This window comes from Platalea leucorodia (assembly GCF_965183815.1).
Source record: "Platalea leucorodia genome assembly, chromosome: 11".
Lineage (NCBI taxonomy): Eukaryota > Metazoa > Chordata > Aves > Pelecaniformes > Threskiornithidae > Platalea > Platalea leucorodia.
Genome location: NC_138833.1, coordinates 23,409,325 through 23,431,243, shown reverse-complemented (window position 1 = coordinate 23,431,243; position 21,919 = coordinate 23,409,325). Strand labels below are relative to the sequence as shown.

At 53.2% G+C, this 21,919-nt stretch overlaps 1 protein-coding gene across 2 annotated transcripts in view; it reads right to left on the bottom strand.

Annotated features, from left to right (window-relative positions):
- Positions 1 to 21,919, bottom strand: part of NEURL1B (neuralized E3 ubiquitin protein ligase 1B) — a gene marked incomplete at both ends in the record, with an annotated part of 94,721 nt that overhangs the window by 28,545 nt on the left and 44,257 nt on the right. The window contains one exon of one of the 2 annotated variants that reach the window (XM_082323765.1): positions 2,400 to 2,430. The exons of the other annotated variant lie outside the window; for it this stretch is intronic. Within the exon in view, the coding sequence (XP_082179891.1) occupies positions 2,400 to 2,430 (31 nt within the window). Of the gene's footprint in view, positions 1 to 2,399; positions 2,431 to 21,919 lie in introns of those variants that run through there. 2 annotated transcript variants of the gene reach the window in all.

The window sequence follows — 21,919 nt, the reverse complement described above, 5'->3', positions numbered from 1 at the left end:
TTGAATTCCACAGAAGAGCATTTCCACTTCTATATAAAACCTGAATTGTTGACCGTTCGGCTTTTCCAGCAGCCAAACGATAAAGGTCCCTGCACATTTCCTCCACATTTGATCAGAATGCAAAGACATTTTCCCCCTTCAGCTACTGATGGTGAATGAAAGGAGAAAAGGGGAACGACATCTGTAGGCTTCTACAGTTAATCGATTTAACACAACAGGTAGGCAAATTTTAGTTTGGGGGTGTTCTGATTTTTTTTTCCCACTAAATAAACTATTTCAGCCCATGGGACCGGGAGAGCAATTCCTCTCTTAGCGCAAACGAGAGTGAAAATGCGTTGCTCAGTCTGCCAGGGTGAAGAAAGAGGGGCATTTTGGACACAGAAGAGGGAAGACTTAATTCTGATTGATTATCTTTGAGTAACTCTAAACAGTCACAGCATTTATGAATAGGATTTCATCCAATAATGCAGTCTTCTGGAAAAACTTTATAATTTTCAATAGGACTGTTCCAAGAACAGTTCTAAACCTGCTTCCCTCGGTAATGCCATTTGGAAAATGAAAGACAAACAATGCATCCAAGCACATCAATATGAAACATTGCTGAATTGTGTCCAACTTGACAAAATACATGTGGAAACTTCCAAATTGCAAACATCCAAAATCTCTTCTGCAGCCACAGGTTAACAGCTTCTTTTGACTGTCATTACTCTGTGAAAACTGAACACAGCTGAATTTGGAGAACAGACACATTTTCAGCATCTCCCAGCACATTAGCCAACGGCGTTCAAGCGTCTTGCCGGGTTTTGCCTTGCGCAACTGGACAAACGTTTGCAAATGGACTGTCCCCAGCAAAGCGATCCTCGCAGACGCTCTCCACCTGGCAGGACAGGACGGAGGTTTGCTAGGCCACCAGCACAACCTTAGCGTTGGGAGGTCTACATAAATCAAGTCATCAGCTTTTTCCATCAAACTTTTCCTCTTTCTTAATGACTTCTTTGAAAAGCACCGCTAGGAACTCTTTAATCACAGAACTGCGGTATAACTGATGTCATCCCTTTTTTTAAATTCACGTGTGTGAGGCTGTGCACACGAAGGCTGCTCAGGAGAGGCTGTTCCAGCAACAGGCAGAACGGCTGATACGACTCTCAGCCTCCTGGAACAGAGCTCACAGCTAGAGCCCACGTCCCGGCAGGTACAGGTATTTTTCCCTTGGGCAGTGCCAGCCTTACCGAGGTAACCTCCCCTGACCCAAGGATATTTCCCTGGCTCTCCCAGGTTTTCTGCATGTGCCCCTTGATGTTGCCTCTAGCTGAAAAGCCGACCCGCAAAATGAATTTTCGCCAAGGTCATGCACTCCTTACAATGCCTTTATTTGCCAGTTGGTGAGGTATTTAAAAAAACCCGAAAACTTCCATACTGTGAAAGGAGCTAATTTCCCATTTAAATGTAATAGAGACCGAGAAGAGATGCGGCTAGAAATCTAATCACAGGTTCCTAGCTAAACCACAAGCCTAGCAGCTCTCTTTTGTGCCCTGAAGGTCCCAAGCACCCTCTCTTTGCAAAGACAATATATGGCACATCCAAATGCAAATCTGTTCCTCTCTTTATTTCTATATTCAGCTCCCTGGCTGATTACAGGGAGCATGTGTGTGCGTTCAATAGGTCCTCCCGCTTCTTTAAATAAGTTTAATAATACCCTTTTTATTTATGGGAGCCCCAAGTACAAAGGATGCAACGCAGGAGCTCTGCAAGAGCAGAAAAGCAAAGCAAAGCAAACTCGCTGAAGATACCGACTGGCAAGGGCTCGGTCATTCAATACTGTTGATTCTATAGAGACCAACTGCTTTTATTATGCACCGATTCTCTGAGGAGGAAAAAGCCCCACAACTACGAACTTGCAAAGGAAAAGAACCTATACATGTCCTGGGTAAGAGCAGAATTCGCGAAAAAGGCAGCTTGAAGCCAGGGCAGTCTACCAAACACGTCAGCCCTGCTTTCAAACAGTTTTCCGCTGGTGACTCCCACCAACCAACCTCTCTCCGCATTAGAAAGTTACATTTTTTTTTAAAAAAAGAAAGGGAAAGGAACAAGCGAGCCGCCGAGGGACCGGACCGAGAGGCGGGGGGCCGGCGCTTCAGCTGCGGGGACAGCCCCGCGCCCCCCGGGCTGCGCCCCGCCGCCCCGCATCCCCGCCCGGGGCGGCCGCGCCGGCACCGCCGGACACCAGCGACCGCAAACAGTTTTTTGCAATATTCGGCTTCTCCGGGGCCGCTCCGCTCCGCTCCGCCCGGCTCCGCTCCGCCGCGGGGCCCGGCCCCGGGGGCGCCCCGCCGCCCCCCCCCCCCGCCGGCGCCCCGCAGCCCCCCGCGGGGCAGCGCACCCCCCCGCCCCGCCGGTACCTGCCAGCGTCTTGTGCACCGTGTTGCCCATCGCTCCGCTCGGCGGCGCGGCGGAGCCCGGGGCGGCCCGGCGCTCGCAGGGCCATGGACAGCGCCCGCCTCCCGCCGCCGCGCCGCGCCGCGCCCCGCCGCGCCGCCCCCCGCCCGCCCCGCCCCGCCCCGCCCCGCCCCTGCGGGAGCTCCGGGGCCGCCCGCCCGCCCGCCCCGGCCCGGCCCAGCCCCGCTGCCCGGTGCCCGCTGCCCCTGCGGGAGCTCCGGGGCCGCCCGCCCGCCCGCCCGCCCCGGCCCCGCTGCCCGGTGCCCGCTGCCCCTGCGGGAGCTCCGGGGCCGCCCGCCCCGGCCCGGCCCCGCTGCCCGGTGCCCGCCGCCCCTGCGGGAGCTCCGGGGCCGGGCTCGCCCCGGCCCGGCCCGGCCCCGCTGCCCGGTGCCCGCCGCCCCTGCGGGAGCTCCGGGGCCGGGCTCGCCCCGGCAGCGGCCGCGCTCCGCCCGTCGGAACGGGGCCTGGGAGCTACGGCGGGAAGCGGCTGGCAGCCGGGGCCTCGGGCAGCCGCGGGGCCGGCTCCCTCCGAGAGGGTCCACCGACCCCGGGAAACGACTTTTTGCCGCTCTCCCTTAGGAGGAGGCAAAAAAAAAAAAATCTTCCTTCTCCCTTAGAAAACCAACGGTTTGGAGAGCAGGAGGGCATGGCTGGCAATCCCAGCTTTATCCTCAGGACAGCCCCTTCTATCAGCAAAACCTTCCCCGGGGGTCCAAGCTGCGCTGGGCAACACTGGGAGGGGATAAACCCAGGCTCTTTCCCCCTCCGTGCCATTTACTTAGGAGGTGACCTTGGACAAGCCACTTTGCATCTCCGTGACACGGCTTCCCCAGCTGGGAACTGAGGGTATCAGCAGCAGCGTTGTGCTGGCAAATTCGTTACTAGTTGGAAGCGCACCGATGCCATGGTGACGAAGGACACCTCGCCGGCAGCCTGAAGTGCAGTATCGACAGGGTTTGCCTCATGATTTTTCTCTCTTCCAATCTCAGACGTAAAAGCATGTTTGTGGCCCTGTTCGAGAAGAGCAAGGGCTCCCTTTGCTTCCTGGGCGCACTTGTGCTGCTGAGGGCTGCTGCCGCCGAGCCTTTCCTCTCGGAGGCTGTTTTCTTAGTTTGAAGAATAGAGAAATGGAGAGGATGAGAGCTACAAAATGTGCTGCAACCAGCACACTGGGCTGATGCCGTGGTGCAGAGTGTTTGGGAAAATCCACCGGGTCCCCTAGCAGAGGTCACGTCTGCGGACCATCGCAGGCCCTGGGACACCAAAAAATTGGAAAGAGAGGGAGAGCCAGGCACCAGCAGCGCAATGGCCTGGCAGAGATCAGGCTCTGATCTATTGTAGGGAAGCTAAAATAACAAGCCTTTAATCCCTAGTTCATGTTGATGGGGTCAAGTATGGCTCAGGAGATGAGAGGGGACAGAAAAACCTAATTTCCAGTATTTTTTGCCATCATATGGGTTTGTTAAAAATGGGATTATCGAATGAGACACCAGCAGCTGTTCTTAAAAGCGCTTGCACCCATCTGCTCTCTTCTTAGGTTAGCATATGTCTCCCACCCTCTTTGGTGCCCTGAGCCATAAAGCACGGCGGGAGCTGCCCGAGGGCGGGAGCCAGCGGAGCAGGGTGCTCCCCTTCGGCGAGGACGGGAGCAAACTCATCCTATCGACACAGAGGGGAAAGTCCTTGTTTCGCTAGACAGCGGGGAACGGGAGGCTTTGGCTAATCCCGGCCGGTTTCCCTCAGCAGGGAGGCGGTGGTTGTTATTTTAGGGCTTAAATGAGCCTTCAGAAGCCAGAGGCGGCAGCGGGGTTCTCCGCAGCTGGGTCTCTGCGGCTGCCCGGGGGCTGGCCGGGCAGCTCACGTGCGTGCCACGCGTGGGCCGCGGGCCACCTCCCCGGGGCTGCCCGGGAGACGCGCCGTGTCCCTCCCTCCTCGCCCCGACCGCGCCAGCCAGAGACGGTCGCGGCCTTTCCCAAGGGTGTTCCAGCCCTTCCTCCTCCCAAAAATGGGGTAAAAATAGAAGACAATAAAATGGAAATGCACATCCTTAGGACACGGAGGCACAGCCTCCAGGAATGCAATCAATGCTCCGACTCCTCGGCATTGTAGAAATGTAGAGTTTGTTAAAATAACCCGCTTCACACAATGCAAAACAATAAGCATGAGAAATAGTTCAGCGAGGATGACTTCACCCTCCCCAGAAACCACACTGAGAAAGTACAAGGGAACCAGAAGGCGACACGGAGCGGGGACTGAAAGGCAGCGCAAAGTCACTGCTCAGCCGGGAGAAACGCAGAAAGGAAACCCGCTGTCCTGAGCAAGGAACCACAACTGCACGCTCATTAGCATGTTAAAAGCCTTTCCGCTCCAGCAAGTTGTGATAACTATCGATAACACACTCCAGTAATTTCTTCTGGAGGCCTGGCAGACGGCTGCTCCTCTGAAGAAATCCCCTTCCCTCCCTCACCCTGGTTTTGCTCAAGGGACAGGGTGACCTGCACGCACGGGTCGTTCGCTTTGGTATCTGCATTTTCACTTACAGCTATAAAATAGTAATATCACCTAAGCTCTTTCCTAGTATTTTTTATTACTAGGTCTTAAACCATTTTGCAGACAAGGTGAGTGACATTATCCTTGTTTTATAGGTGATGAAACCAAGGTACGAGGAACCCAGGAGGCACGGACAAGGTCACCCCATCGGCCGTCGGCAGACTCGGGAGCAGAGGAGCCACAAAACTCTTACCGTGTTGGATCCAGCCCACGGGACCGGGCGCTTCTAGCCCTGCGCTGTACTGCTGCTTCTCCCTCCGCGTTTTCTGTGGCCTCCTCATAGCAAATTCATCGCAGCAGGAACGGTGGAGTAATGCCATGCAGGGGGAAAAAGTCTCTGAAAGGCATTCTGTATTATGCTGGTGTCAGACATCTGCTTCCCAGCTCACTTCAATCACCTCTAAATCTTACTGTGCGTGGGTATGCACCCAGGCCTTTAAAATATGGGACAAAATGGAAAAAAGAGGCAAATTGCTTTCTGAATCGAAAATGGGATGAGTTCCAGCTGAGGTTTGTCACAGGCAAGGATACGAGGCAGCCCTCCTGCACCCGTGTACCCGGGCCGGGCCGCTCGCGAGGGGCTGTGCTGGCTGGTGGTGGTCACAGACACGCTCCCCTAAATGCAACGTTCCTGGAGATGCAAAGAGCTTACAAAGAACAGCTAAATTTCCACTGACTGATACCAGCCTGAGGTGTAACTCTTCTTATGGCATCAAATTGGTTGCATTGTCTTTGTAAATCCCTTGGGGGCTCGAGTTTTGGGGGATGAAAGACGTTATGAGATGTAAGGTATCACCGTTAGCAGCTGCCGTTCTTGTCTATCTAACAGATGGCAGTAAATAATGACAGACTCATCTCTTTCAGCAACAGGGAGATAAAACGCTGCAAAATCTGTCTGTCTTTCCCCTTCAGGGCGGCAGGCCCGCTGCGCCTGCGCGGAGCCGTCTCCCCGATCCCCGAGGACTGCTGCCCGCGGGGTCACCTTCCCTGCCCGCCCAGCACGGCTCCAGCCGCCCCTGCTGCCGGCCGCTGCCCAGCAAGCACCAGTTTTACTCTTCCACTCTCAAACTGGCCAGTTCTGCCTTGGTCACAGCTGAGCTCCACTGAAAACCTGTGGACCTCCCTAAATCTCTCTTTTTTACCGCAGGGCAGATTGCTGCCTGCAGACGTTTCCCTCCAGAGCTGTGTACAGCCCTGCTCCGCAGCCTGGGGGCTGTCAGCTCGCACTCCGGTTTCACACCCCTGCACCTTCAGTTCTTCTTTTTTTTTCTTTTCCCTGTGACTCTAAATCTGAGTAGACACTTGGAGCATCCACTTCTCTTTCAGCCCCATCTGTCTGGAGCCCTGAGACAGTCCGAACCACTTCCACTTCCATCACATCTCACCTTGAAGCCTCCCTTTCCCTCCCCTACTTAGCAGGAGCTCCCTGGGAATTCTCAGAGACTGCAGACAAAAAAATACCCTGGAAAAATACGTGAGCCGACTGTAGGAGCCTACAATGCTCTTCCAGCATGCAAATACCACCATGTCTAAAAGAGTACAGTTGCTTGGAGATGCGCATCAGTGACATATTTTCATTTTCAACAAGTTCATATCCAGCATGGATGCACCAAGCAGCGTCACGGAAATCATTCCTTCCTACCGAGACAGGCACAGCAAAAAGCTCATTTCTGTAGCTGTGCTGAAGGGCGCTACGTGCTTCCCCTATAGAAGTCACGCTCCCGCCAGCACCTTCTGCTCCCTCTCCTCGCCCTGCGGGCTGAAGTGACTGTCCAGGAGAGAGCAGATTTGACTGATAAAAGCAAATGCTACTCGTCTCACAAATTCCCAGCCTCCGCACCTCGCTGATGGAAGGAGCGTACTAATAAGCCTCGCTCCTACTTGGAGAAGAGAAAAAAAAATAAAGCCGTTCCCTGAATTCCCATAATACACATTTAAAGAGGTATTTGTTTAGGAGGGATGCGCGTACGGCGCGTCCTCCGGCACCGCGCAAAGCCATCCTGCCACCCACGCCTTCCAGCTGCTGAAAGCAATTTCTTTCCTCCCCTGCTCTCAGCACCAGCACAGGATGCGCTGGGTCTCCAGAGGTCACACACAGAAACTGGGTTTTACTTTCTTTTTTTTTTCCTGTAAGTAATCAAGGGAAGCAGGAACTTCCAGCGCAACAGTAGGAAAATCTTCCAAAGAGCTTCTTGAACTGGCCTTGACTGCGCAGCAATCGGAGCTGTTTCCTGAGCCGAGTCCTTACTGCCTGCTGGAGATTTGGCTGCCCTGAGGCTTATTTACCCAAAGCTGGGGAGATGAAACCACATTTTCTGGGAGATAGGGCGGAATGGTGTTGGGCCAGAGGTGACCCATGGGATCTGATGCAGACAGGGAAATGCAAGCCACAGAGATAGACCGGTCCCATGGTCAAGCAAGACCTTTGTGGCTTCAAAAGAAGCAGTGACCATCTGCCCTGACCGCACTTCTCTATTCCAAGGGCAGCAAGTGGCTCTGACATGCGCCAGCCACGCAGCGTATGGAAAAGTCATCTCTGATGAGATGCCAGAGCAGCTCTCAGCTGGAGAACGTGTGGGCATTCCTGGCAAAAAGGACTCCGTGACGGATTCCTCAACCGCAGGAATTACAGCCCAGGCAGAAAGAAGAAAAGGAAATGGTGAAACCTCAGAGCGGCAAAACACGGTTTGGTGTTACTCACACAAGCCACATCCCAAATGGCTTTGGTAAGGATAATAACACAGTCCCCAAACGGCAGCAGAGGCAGTCACGACGGGCAGAAGCCGGGGTTGCAGCGAGGACGCCAAGGCTGCGGGGAGGAGCAAGGAGCGAGGAGCCAGCAGAGAGGAGGCAGCAACGGGGAGACTTGGTGAAAGCGTCTTTTTCTGGGAAGAGTGTGGCTGGGCTGATTGTTCTGCCGTGTTATTAATTGCTGTACCTAAACAGCGCTTTCTCTCCGGAGAACCCAAAAGCACCACCTTGGGTCGTTCCCCACGCTTTCCGTAGGGCATGGGGAGAAGAGGGGCTTCTGGCGATGCCCGACCACAGGTCCGACCCTGCAGCCCCAGAGGCACCGGCACTGCTGGGAGATGCTCCCTCTGCAAGCCCAGACGAATGCCCTTTCCTTCGGCGGGGGCGGAGGGTGGGTTGGGCCCATGTAAAGAAGAATTTCCAATTTAGAAACAAACAGAGGCAGTTCCTATTACTGCTAGTGGAATGTCAGCATCTCTGGTCCCAAGCACCACTGTCAACACAGAGGCGCACAAATGCTCCTTCAGCATCAGCCAAAATAAAATCCATGAAAGCATCTATAACTCAGCATTCACTACACACATAACAAGCTCTCCTTTTTCTTTTTAAATCCAGCCTTGTCCACGTAATTTTAACATAAAGGAACTGGTTGTGGGCTGTGTTATCAAATGAGTCACCATTTTATGTGACAGCGTAATATGATTTAAAGAATTCTTGGCACACCAGTATGGATTACGCATTATAATCTCTTAATTTGGACTGTTAGCGCTGTGCGGCAGTGACCGGAGCGGGAGGGAAGGAGCAGGTTATCTGAATTACCATCCTAGCTCTGCTCCTGCTTTGCTGCGCGACCTTTGAATATCAGTTACCCTCCTTCTGCCTTACTTTCTTCATCTGCAAAGCAGAAGCATGCCGGTGTCTTACAGCAGGGTTAGCTAATGTTCGCCCAGGAGATCTGAAGAACATTACATAAGTGCAAATTATTATTTCAATAAGGGAAGAAAAGCAGAAGGACTTTGTTGTGGATGCAACAGGCTGATCTTGGGCAGTGCTAGCAGAACTACCAGGACACAGCCTCCGGGCGCTGTATACCAGTCACAAGCTAACTGGAGATAATGAAGGATTTTCAGAAACGGGAGGAAGTGCTAACAGGAAACCTAGAGATTTGCAAACTGGGACTCTTCAGAAAATGAGCATCATTTAGGATGCGAGGAAACGGCCTCAAGCTGCGCCAGGGCAGGTTTAGGTTAGATATTAGGAAAAACTTCTTCACCGAAAGGGTGGTTGAGCATTGGAACAGGCTGCCCAGGGAAGTGGTTGAGTCCCCATCCGTAGAGCTATTTAAAGAACGGAGAGATGTGGTGCTCGAGGACATGGTATAGTGATGGACTTGGCAGGGATAGGTTAACGGTTGGACTCGATGATCTTAAGGGTCTTTTCCAACCTTAACGATTCTATGATTTCTGATAAACATCGATATGCAGAAGATAAATAAGAACCCTTGAGGACCCCCCCCTCCCGCCCCCCAAATACTGCATGGCAGTGTAGTCTTGCCCAGCAGTGCTGGGGCAGCAGCCCTGGAACTGAGATGAGCCGTCACCTGCTGACGGGGACCCAGGCGGGGGCAGCTGCGGGAGGCCCTGCCGCCGCCGGGGCGGGCGCTGTGTTTGGCAGGGAGGGTGGCGAGCGATGAGGACGATGAGTGGCCGCCCGGAGGGAACGGACGTGCGTGTGAATCGGAGCGGGGGACACTCGTCCAGTTCAGGCTGGACTAAAAGTACCAGAGTCCGTTTACCCAGTCCCACTCGTTAGAGCGGAAAAGTTTGGGATCAGAGTGTGCTCGCAGATCCAAACAAACAAACCCAGAGCCTAACATCTGCAACTGCTACTCCTGACCCCCCTAAGCTGTCCATCCCCTCTGCTTTTGGTAAATATAAACTGGCCCATATTTAGCAAAGGCTCACTAGGCAGGGAGGAGAACGGGGACCCGTTCCCAAAGCCACCCCGTTCCCTTCGCTAGTGCCTTCTGAGTCCATGGACTCTGCCTTTGCCTGCGCCCGTCAGCACAGTCCCTGCTCTGGTACTAGCAGGGAGCAGCATTTCTACAGGCAAAGAGGATGCATTTTATGAGACACAAATACCACATGAAGAATTTTGGGAGACTGAGAAATCCTCCCCAGAGAGAAAAAGAAACCCATCCAGAAGAAATTAAAAAAACCATGAACTACATTTGCTGGCAGGAGGGTTTCTTCTGAGCTCTTTGAAAAGCAGCATGCTGCTGCCAAGGCGAATCTGTCAGAACTGGGATGCATCTGGGGTAGATAACTGGCCTTTCCTGGGGCTGACTAAAGACCAAGTTTTTCCTAGGAAAGGAAGAGCGGTCGCTGTGACGGCCGAAGCGGGCAGACAGCAACGGGGGCCCCTGGGAGCTCTTTGGGGAAGGGATGGCAAGCGAGAATCACAAACATAGGACGTCTGCCCGTGCTTTGAGCTCTCTCACCTGCTGCTCATTTCTCCAGCCAGGGCAGTGACTGAGCCGACACTTTTAAATGCAGTAGCTGATAATATTTTACATCTTAGGAGCTTATGGGAAAAAAAACACAAACCAAACCAAACCCCGCATATACTACCTCTAACACCTTCTAAACATGGGACCAACTTCTTAAGCCTCTATTTGGGACTTACTCTCCTGAAATGAAATAGGAAGAGAGGGAAAAGGGATGGAGGGATACCGGATAGTGCAGAAAACTATCAAGGAAAATACCGTCTCTGACTTCTTGCTCCCCCTTCCCAATCTTTTCACACATATTGTAGCAGAAGGGAGCTGACCCTTGATGGCTTGTAGCTAATTTATAAGCGGGAAGCTCCATGCCCAGGGGCTGCTCGTGCTGCTGTACCAGCTATCCAGGCACAAAGCTGTTGCCTAATGGGCTGCAGGAGAGCTCTGCACGGGCCAGGGGCAGAGCACAGCCCACCAAAACCCTGCACCTCTGCTCGGCTGGGCCTGCCGTGCCAGGGCTGCAGAGGGGACTGCGCACGGCCGTCCACCAGCACGTCATCGCGGAGGAAAAACGCACGCGGGGCCAGCGAGGCGGATAGAGTATCCACGTAGAAACGAGCAAAGCCTTTTGTTCTGCACACCTCCTGCGTTTCATTCAGCACACCCAGCACAGGCGAGGCGAGAGATGAGTCAAAGCTCTCACGCTGGATGCGCCTCTCCAAGGGCTCCGCCGCGGTGCTTCTGGTTACGGTGAGATCAGCGCCTGCCTCGCCGCCGCGGCTCTGCGCCGTGCCGCCTGCGCGCTCGCCCCCGCTGCCTGCGCGCCGTGCTCAGCGAAGGAGCCCGCATCCCACCGCCCGTGCCTGCTCCGCCCGGAGCTGCCAGGGGGATGGAGCCACCGCGATGGCTGTCCGGGATTGCAGAGCCACCCGCGGAGATTTCTGGAGAGAACCCGCACCAGCATGAGAGCAGGCTCAGGATGTCCCACAGCCACAGCGCTGCTCTTGGCTTGGGGTTCACACTCGCTTGCCCGGGCACCATAAGGATTGCCATGTGGTCTAACAGCTCTTCTCCGGGGGCTTTCCTAGGGAGGAGACCCCCAGGCAGCAGCCTTGCCTAGCAGAAAACATGTCTTTGGCTGAGGGGCTCAGGTTTGCCCCTCCTGTGGGCTCCTCCTCCTCGCTCGCCCCGAGGAGGGGGCCATGCAGAGCATCATCTCTGCTGGTAGCCCGGTGCTGCACAAAGGCCACTGGCTCGGGCAGCAGGAGAGCTCTCCGGAGGACAAACGTGGTAGCTCCCCAGGGCAGCCGGCTGCTGAATCCTCCCTCCTCGGGCTTCGGTCTCCCCTCCCTGCTCAGAGCATCTCCCAGAGCACCCCTGGGCACGACACAGGCGCTCCCTGCGCTTGCAGGGCCCTTCTGTTTCAGCCCCAAGGTTGGTGCCAATTCCTTGGAAGGTGTCCCACCATCAACCACCCTCCACCAACACCCACCAGTGGCAAAGTCTGTCAAAAAGTCCAGCCACATCAGCACAAACACAGCAGAGCATCTCTGAGAGAAGGGCAGGAGGAGGCAGCAATGGGCACGGGGGGGGCGAGGTCCGGGATGGACAGCAATGGCTTACGGCAGCGTTGCCACCAAAGACCCCATGGTGTCAAACCAGAACCCGTCCACTGCTCGTAGGAACCAGCCCATTGGTACAGGGAGAACCCAAATGGGAGAAGCTCACCGGCCTTGCCCTGAACTGTGAACACATGGGAGCAGCGTGAAGGTGGCTGTTCCCCCTGTGAGCTCTAGCTCTAGCACTCACAATAAATGTTTGCGCCTGTTTTCCGCAGATTTGTCCTTCCGGAGCTGCGGCATCGAATCCTGACCCCACGTGTGAAACACTGCTGCCGTTATCCCTAGCCCTGAGAACACGAAATCAAAGGGCAAAGAATCCAATCTCAGCTGTCCTCTTCGGGGCAGAACAGACATGATTTATACATCTATATACACACATGCCCATCTATTCATCCTCTTAGCAAACAGTTCATGAAGTGTGCCTTAAGCCTTTCTGAATCGGGCAATTCTCTGCTTAGACAATCAATCCCTAACTGAGAGTCTGCAGGGAAAGACATCATGTTGCAGGAATGCTGCAGAAGCTGTTGCATATACTGCTCCCTTTGTTGAGAATAGCATCTTTGCCTTGGATATATTTTTTTTTTCCTCCTTAGCCATTTAATTTCATGAAACGGGGCCCAGTTCCAGCAGGCAAGAAGAACATAGCTGGATTTTGCTTCTCCTTTCCTGAAAGACTGAGAAACCAGATTTAAAAAATGTGCTTAGTGGGCGTTTGGTGGGACGAATTCTCTCCCATAGTTCGGCATTTTTGAGATAGAGAGCGAGCAATAGTTACATTGCATATGGTGCCTGGTTTTTCTTCTGTAGCAGGTAGCCTAGGAGTTGCCACTTCCCCTGCCATGAAAAAAATCATAGTAGCTGTTTTAATTCAAAAAAATACTGCAAGAGGCTTCAGGTTAGACCTTTTGTCAAAAAGACTCAGCGCAGAAATTTGTAAAAATTTATCCAGTGCTTGTGTGTGATGAAAAGCAAATTATACCTTGACAGCAACCTAGAAGGCGGGTGGCTCCCTGGGGCCTGGCTGATTCCCTGCAGTCCAGCACCGAACACAACAGGGATTCCTGGTACATGGCTGGGGCTATTGCGCACTCGCCTATAACCACAGTAACAGTAAGAACCCTTCCAAGAAACGTCTGATTCATCTCTCATACGGACTTCAAAACCAGATGTAGCTCCCTTGGACATAACATGGGTGACAGCAGGATCAAAGTTTCTACACACATTCAAGTCTAAGGGCATCGTTCAGCATTACTGCCCTGGCAGAGCTGGCAGAAAGGACAAACGGGCCACGGAGCAAGTGTCAATCCTTCCCGGTCCTCTGATGCCACCCGTGGCACCCATGGCCCCAACAGCTGTCCAGCCAAGCCTTTCCTCTGCGTCCCCATCATGGGGAAAAAGTGTTGGAGCTTGGGTGGAGAGACCATAAAAATCAAGGGTGATCCCACTGTAATCCACTGTAACCAGTGATCTTAAACCATTGCAGAATGACCAGTGTGAAGACCTGGCTGACTCACCACATCGGGCACTTGCACGCTCGGTTTGCAGGAACACAGGCAGCTGGAGATCTCCACGTCCCGTTGGGAGAGGGTTGGGAGACCACGTAAGTAAGGAACAGGCAAAAGGAATAAAACAGAAAGATTCCTAATGAATGACGTTCCTGTTTCCATGCATTCTTATTAGCAAAATAAAAAGCCGAGAAAACAATTGTCAGGATGTGCTTCGTCTGCAGAATTGTCTCCAAATTAAATGCACACCCCTGTTCTATAAAGCATCAGTAATTCTTAAAATCAACTGATTTTTTTTTAGCTGCCAATTTCAGAGACTTCCCAGGAGATACTGGCCTAAACCTGCCATCTCAGCTATTAAATAAAGAGACGGGATATTTTATTTAAAAAAAAACAAAACCAAAACACCTCCATGAGACTCAGCAACTCAGACTGAAGATAACAGCCCTGCAGCCATGAAACATGGTTTTAAAGAGACTCCAATAAACAGCTCCAGTTACTAAATCTTGCCTCTGTGTTGCATATGCTAGGCAAACTCTTCCTTTTCGGTTCACGAGGAAGCCCTTTTCCACCCCAGCTGCAGAAATTCATCCTTTTAACCAACGCACACCTCTGCATCGCCCAACTTTCGGCTCCGCTTCCACGTGGGTCATTGCAGCTGCTGGCACAGGGCACCCGGCAGCACGGGCAGCGGGTGCATCGTCCCAGCTCAGCTCGTAGCACAGAAACCGGTCAAGAGCAGTGCCAGCCCTCCTGCAGATCAGCAACAACGCTGGGGTAGCTGTACGATAAGCCTGGCAATTGTTTTTTCCCCTGAATTCTGTGACCTGATTTATGGCTCTTTACCTACATTTTAATTTTTAACGATTTCTAGTAATGAACCTCAAGCCTGAGACTAACTGCAAGAGCAGGGAAGTTCCCCAGAGCCAGTTTCTGATGGCAGCGCACACATCCACATCTGCGCGGTGCCGGCTCCGGCTCCCCGCGGGCACCGTCCGCTCGGGCTGCCCGTCGCTCGGAGGGCTGCGTCCCGGCGGGCACTCCGGACAGTGAGTTTGCACCAGTTAAGACCCTTCACCTGCGTCTGGTCAGATTTTCTCCCGTATACAAGGCAGAGATCTGAATCTTGATGCCTTTCCTGTGTGGCTTGGTGGGGGATATAGGATTTCGCTCATCCTTTGAGAGGCACTTTGAGATAGGCAGCTGAAAGACAACTACTACAGCACCACGTGGATTTGGGGATGTTTACAAAACTGCAGAAATCAGAGCTGTCTAATGGAGAGAGAACACTGAATTCATTACGCCCCCAGACTGGGTTTGGGCTCAAAGAAATTTCAGATGACGGGGATGTTACAAAACTTAATAGGACATTAAAGCCTTTCTTTTGCGGTGCCAGAGAACCAGCCTTTTGGCTTGACTTTCAGCCCTTCTCTTTGAAATGCCGGAGCCCCGTCGCCGGCTCTGCACGGTCACAAATGAGGACCACGCTGGCAAGTCAGTGCATCCGCGCCTGGTGAGGCACGCACCCAAGCCGGCACGGGGGGTGAGGGGTACCGCGGTGGCCTGGCTTTTCCGAAGCAGCCAGCGCCAACGCGCGCCCAAGCTGACGTGCGCTCCTGGCAGCTGACTTTCCCAGAAGGGCTTGGCGATGGCTGGAAAACAGCTCTTCCCAAAGCATCTCACACGGACTTATGAGAAAAGTGAGGCCTCCCCAAGCAGCAATATCTACAAAACATTTCTGTGAGGTATTTTATAGGTTTTCCCGTTTCAGTGCCCAGGCAGCACATCCAGAGCAGTGAGGTGAGCCACAGCTCCCCGAGGAGGCTGGTGACGTTGGCCAGGGAGGGACGCGGACTCAGGACACGGCTTCCTGGGCTGACCTGTGAGGTGATGCTGGGGCACCCCAGCTGCGTGCCCGTGAGCCCGGACGGATCCGGGAGAGCTGCTGCTGCCCCTGGGTGTGCTAAGGGATGGGGACGTGCATGCAAGTGAACCGAACCGTGCGCTGGCATGGGGCTGTGCGGGGCTGTCTGGGCCACCTTGGCCAGCTCAGACAGCTCAGAGGTTGTGGCAGAAGCTCTGCAGCTATCAACTTCAGCAGCTTCTTGAAGGAAAGCTGTGTTGGCGGGCATAGCATGGGAGAAGCATTCAATCCCTGTATCTTCCAGCTAGTTCAGCTCTTTTCCCCTTGGACCAGCCTCACGCTAGCAAGCAGATATGTGGCTCCAAGTGCCTTGGTTGTGGCAGGCAGCTTTCTTCATCATGCACTTATTCTAGCTCATCTCACTGGTGGGATCCTTTGGCCTGGCCTGGGTTTGCTTAGGGCAAGCGCCATGCTGCGTTTTGAGATTAAATCAACAGAAAATGTCATTGATTTTCCTATGGCCATGGATTCACTCTGTGTGTTTTAAAACCACATCTGTTCTGAACGGAAGGACCCATTCTTGCAGTGCACTTTGTTACTGCAGGGTTTTATTTAAAGAAAAGAGGAAGCAGCATCTTTGATATATCTCTGTGCAGTGAAAAGGAGGTGATGTCTCACAATACCTGTGATACCTCTAGGTATTAAAGACAACAGTTTGCAAGACATCATCTCCACTGCCTGCTGCCTTCACTATGCTCTTGGCTTTCACTGGCCCATCCATCACCTGCCTCTTTAACTGGCAATGATGAGGAAATTATGCATGCGAGCAGCCATGTGCACCACAGGGTGTAATTCCTAACGTCCCATAGCAAACATTTTTCCTGGTGCTAGCAGGTGTTTCAATCCTTCATCTGGACTTTTATGAACAGTGCTGCTGGGTATCTCCTTCCAGCTGCTCCCACTGTCTAGCTGTCAGCTGTGTGCCAGCTGAAAAAAAACAGGGAAGGTTTCTGGGGCATCTGGAGCGGCTCGGTGGGCACTGCCATCACCCTGCAGCTTGGCCTTAAAGCCTGGTAGGGGAAGAAGGCAGGAGGGTGGTACGTAGACCAGCTGCTGGCTCCTCATGTTCCCTCCAACTCGGCGGGTTGTGTTTGTGCCGCCGCAGCCAGCACAGCAGGGAGCAGCTCATCGTGGCCAGGCCTCGGCCACCAAGCCGGAGGGAGGGGTGGGGGAGGACTGGACAAGTGGGTCACTCAGCTGCCGTCCCCCCAAGTTCATCCAGGTCTAAGCTCTACCCAGGTAGCCAGACCGTGGTCCCCGCTTCCTCCTGCTTCCGAGCAAAGCTGCCCGCAGCACGCAACATCGTACGCAAGGCTTGTGCCTGGGGCTCAGAGAAACAGCAGCCACAAGCGCTCAGGCTGTGCCTTCTCAGGAGGGGCTTTCATGACACATTTTTCCCACACATCTCATGGCTTCATAAAATACAAACGAGCCGCAGAGCAAGTCCCCATCCATTCACCGTCTGCACCCAGCCTGGTAGGAGATATTTATTCCTAGAAAAGGTGGGGTTTTATCAACAGACTTTGACCCACGGCATCTCTCAGCATATTTCTGGGCCACACACAGCCCTGCTCAGCCTGGAGCCGCTGCACTCTCCTACCCCGGTCCTGGAAAGGACTCAGGGTAGCACTGCGTACGGAAAGGGCTCTGGGCTGCCAGCAAGCTTCACATCGGCTCCAGAACAACTCTCATCTCTGAGCCGTGTCGATCCCAGAAGCCAGCTCTCCAAAACCCAAAAGGTCAGACCACATAGTGCGTTCAGCAGCACTCTCATCACAGCAGTCTGTAGTGGATGGTATTTCTGGGTCTGCAGCCATTTAAATCTCCAGCAATTAGAGAGGCAGAGTCCTGAGTCTCTCTCTGAAAGAAGGCAAATCGCTGATTAACGAGAAATGGAATAAGGAAAAACAGGACATGGGTTTACTTTCCTTATTTCTTTTGCTGTAATTGTTCCAGATCTGTCCAAGGAAAGCATCCCTCAGGGCTTATCAGAGCAGCCACCGCAAAGGAGAACAAAGGAAACACCAATCATTTCCAGTAAATCACAAAATGACAAGCTTTAACCTTCAGAAGAGAGCAGATTCCTGCAAAGGGTTTGGCTGCTCTGTCTTTGAATTTCCTTTTCCCCAGTCCCGGTTTCCTAGCAAAAGTTTCCTCAAACAATAGAGATTGGCATCAAAAGAAGAAAGAAAAAAAAATTAAAACAGCCCTCCTTTCACAAATAGGCTTAAAATGGAAAGACAGGGCTTGTCACTTGGGAGCAGTTGGTTACCCTTTGCAGCGTGGCAGCACTGAGGACCCAGGGCAGGCGCCGCAGCCCTGTTGTGCGGGTGCTGCACGGTCGCACAGGGCAAAAGATGCTTCTTGGCTCCCTCTCCCTCTCTTTCTACGAGTAGGAGAGATGCTAGGGGACTAGGGCTCGTATCACAGAGCTGTTGCAGAGAATGACTGCTGGTGAGCTGCCAGCAGAGCCCGGGGAGGGTAAATGCAGCCCAGGCATCGTGTGCCAGGCGTCCAAAGGAGGGCACGGCCTTCCCAGACACATACTGCAGCAGGCGCAAGCTGAGAGAGGATGGGGTGGTCCATGTGTAGCTCTGGGAGCTGGACACAACCGAACCCTGCTCCTCTCTGGCACTAATTCCCTCCGCGGTTTTGCCCAGCTCACGTGCATCAGTGTCCTCAGATGTAAAACAGACTGAGAGAGGTCTCCAGAGACAAAAACAGCTAAATGTGGATATTCTGGCAACGAGGGATGGGCCCAGACACCACACGGACCCTCCTCTCCTTTCAAAACAACCCCATGTGATGCCGAGCAGGACATGCTTCTTATCCAGCGGGAGTCAATAGGAATTCGGTCCAACCTGAGGATGCGCGGGTTTAAAAGACAGTAGCACCCAAATCAGGAGGAGTAAATAAACCACACACCTGCACACACAACTGTGGCTGTCAGAAAAGACAACATGCAAGGGTAAGGAACCAAGAGATTCCTTTGAGAGCTGCAGATGTTAGATACAGCTGTATAATTGCTTGGGCTGCTGTAAATCTAAACTCAAGGGCCTCTTTTTCATGGAGGATGCTTTTCAAAACCCCACAGGGAACAAAGAAACCCTTCTTGTTTTACCCACACATCTGTCCTCAGCTAGGAAGAAAACAGGTATCACAAACCCTTCTTTTCTGGGGAACGCGACAGCACCATAGAGTCACATCCATGGAGAGCGCAGGTGCGTGACGGGTTGGGGCCGTGGACGACCATGTCTCCTGGCACGTTCAGCCCAGGCTGAGCACGCAGGGGCTGCAGCACAGCCCCTCCCTGCCCCATGGCCCTGCACCCCGCCTCGGGAGTCAGCTCAGGCTGCGTCTAAGCGCCTGCCAGGAAGAGGCTGAGCCCTGGAGGACACGGCCGACATCCACGGGAGGTGACGGAGTGCGTACGATGGCCCGCAACGCTGGTGTCTGCACGCATTCACCCAGACCTGCTCAGGTGCAGCAACTGCCTTTACCCACGGCTGCTGCCACCGGCCCTTGTCCGCTGTCCTCGCCCGTCACCGTTCCCGCGCCGCGCAGCAGCTCTTGACAGGCTCATGCCATGTGTGCGGCTCTACCTTCCTCCGATCCCAACTCAGACCCCACGGTTTTACCATCTTTGAATCTAACTGGGCAGGTAACGATAGGCAAGGTCTGTTCTTGAGACTCACTGGGGAAAACGCCGTAGTAGGCGGCAGCTGCAGCAAGAGCTATAAAAGGGTAAGTTGCTGCTCCCAGGAATGTGCACCGACCTGAACAACGGGCTGTGCAGAAGGCTCTGCTTACACCTTCGCTGGAGCCAGAGCCTGAGCAGCAGGGACGGCTCGGGCACTGCGCAGGCAGGGACTCTCGGCAGCACGCATGAACGGCTGCTCTGGGCCAGTGCAAAACCCATGTGCCTCAGACAGGAGACAACTGCTCACTCTTAAAAGATAAAATCAAGGTGATTATAGCAAAAGGAACTTCTGGTGTTTTCCCAGTTACCAGAAATCTTCATTCAAGGGTTCATTTAGCAGAGAGGAGAACTGGCTTGCTGAAGTGGAAGCAGGTCATTAAAAGGTAAGAGAAAATCATCAAGCGAACACCTCAACCACAAATGCTCCTGCTGAACTGAATTGCTACCAGGGCGAAGGAGGCGAGGACATCAAAGGCTCGTCTTCGCTTCCCCAGTGAGGCCATGGCCATGTCCCGACAGCGGCCATGGGTTTCCCTAGGAGAATATGACTGCACTAATGTTGCCTTAGAAATAATCATGCATTTGCCCTCCTTCAGCGAGCCGGGCCATCGTAATTACGACACCCTGAGCACCGCCGAGGCCTCGTGCAGCCTGTTTCGCCAGTTCTGTGTTTGAGGAGTGACTCACGAGCACACTATCAGCTCACTGGATCGTGGCCGCCGCAGCCACCACACCTGCCAGACACGGGGAGAAAACCTTCCCTGCTGCTCTGGCACGGGCCCTTCCAGCGTATGGGGAGATGTCTTCAGCACGTTTTTTCTTTAGAGGGGAAAATATTACAGTTTTACAGCTGTGCCATGCTCATTGCAGCCATGGGGTGGATTGGGAGAGTGAGGACAAAGCACTGGTCAGGGTCATGCTCCATCGGTTAGGTAGGAGCACCTCCTTCCCCTGCACGTCTCCAGGAAGAAAGGATTCACGGACAGCTTACGTCTACCCAGCACCATGCTTTGCGGGATGGTTTCCAGAGACACCTGAGCTTCCCTGACCCCTTTGCCCCCTGTGTTGACAGTTGACCGCTCGGGTCAAACTGCTAGAGGGTCATTTCTGTGCTGCGGAGACTGGCCATTACCAGTGATCCACCCCGCCGACTTCCCCGTAGACGGGGACAGTGATGCCTTCATTAATGCCGGGTTTCCAGGAGGTCCGGCAGCTCCAGCCAAAAGCTGTTCCCAGTGTTAGAGACGCTGCAGCAGGTCGCAGGTTGTCTGCAGGAGGGTAGGAAGGACCGGGAAAGGAACTTGGACTTCCTTTGGGTGATTGACCCGAACACAGCACCCGTATCTCTGGAGTCTGCTCTGATAACAGCCTCCCAGATCCTGACCCCCTGAAACACAGTTGCAGGAAGAAAACGTCGTGCAGAGGAACAAAGCTCCCATCCTTTGCTTTGCAGATTTTCCTAGTGCCAAATTCGAACTGCCCATCCTTCAAACTCCGTCATCCCAAAAATCTACCACACACCCAATGTCTGCTGCTCAGAGGCTCTGGATCCGCAACCCTGAGCCCTTAACCAAGTCTCACGAGAATGACGTTGCTTACACGAATCAATGCTGCTCACTGAGCAAAGCCTGCAACAGCGGGCTGCCAAATCTGGTCTCCACTGCTCTCCTTATTCAAGCAAGATCCTCATCGGAGTTTGTGCCTGGGGTCAGCGTGGAATTAAACTAACTAACTAAAGTGCAATAAAATCTCAGGAATAAGTCAGGCTTATATAGATAATTTGTTAAAGCACTAAACCAGAGAGGCGCTTGCTCACTACGCGCTTTGTTTTTTCTCAATAATTATGCGGGAGTTAGCCACGCTCCTTTCCCTAGCCCTGGTTCTCCGCTTCAGTGAGTTCTCACTGAGAAAATGCTGACTTTTCCCCTGCCAAAAAAGTAATGAAAATGAGGTGAATTCTCTGTCAAAATGTTCAGCTACAAGAAAAAAACATCCCACAACAATAACAAAGCTTTTGTTCAAAAACTCAGAACCATCGCGGAAAGGAAAGGCTTTTCTTCGGCATTTCACGTGCTCCGATATCAATTTTGCTGTTGTAAAATAGCTTCTGCTTTGAAAATGGTCAACTTGCTGATGTTTCAGTTGACTCAGAGCAGAGTTAATTATGCTAATGAGACACCAGGGTACACGAAGAAGCCTTTTCATCAGGTCCACGCTGAAAATCTGTGCAGCTTTGAGTTTTTGCACTATGTGCTTGCCCTGCCATTCCATCGGCTGTTTAATTAATTAGGACGACTTCAAAAAAACCACAAAGAGAGAGAACAACACAAACCCCTTTGGTTACGGAGCCTCCAGGTACGTGCATCGTGCGGCTAACGCTCCCGCGAGCCCTGCTGCGAACGCCGCCGCAGACCCAAGGTCTCGCAGGCTGCGGCTCTCGTGAACGTTCCTAGGCAGTCGGACCCGACAACGCCGGTGAAATGCATTCATTGTTCTTTTAATCTTACCTGTCTTTCCCTGTGGGTTAGCTGTAACCCAGGGCACTTATCTAATCAGTTCACGCACTTACACACATGGGAGGAGCATGAGGGCAAGATGATCAGCGAGATAGCATCTTCCCATGGAAGCGGTGGCTTTTGCCCCTCAAAGTGTAGGTAAAACCCTGCCCTTCGGTGTTTTCTGTGCCAGCAAAGGCATCTAGCGCAAGCAGCGCGAGAGTGAGAAGTAACCACTTCCATCACACTGTTGCTCCTCTGTGTGAATCACACCCTGCAGAGTTTTGGATGGCGTGAAAATAAACAGTAATTTTTAAAATTAACCTTTTTTTTTTTCTTCTCCAAACAGGACAAAGTCCCAGTGAATGTGCTCAGGTAGATCCAAAATGATGCCCCTGAAGTGACTGCACCACGTTTTCCTTTGCCTCTGGCCCCT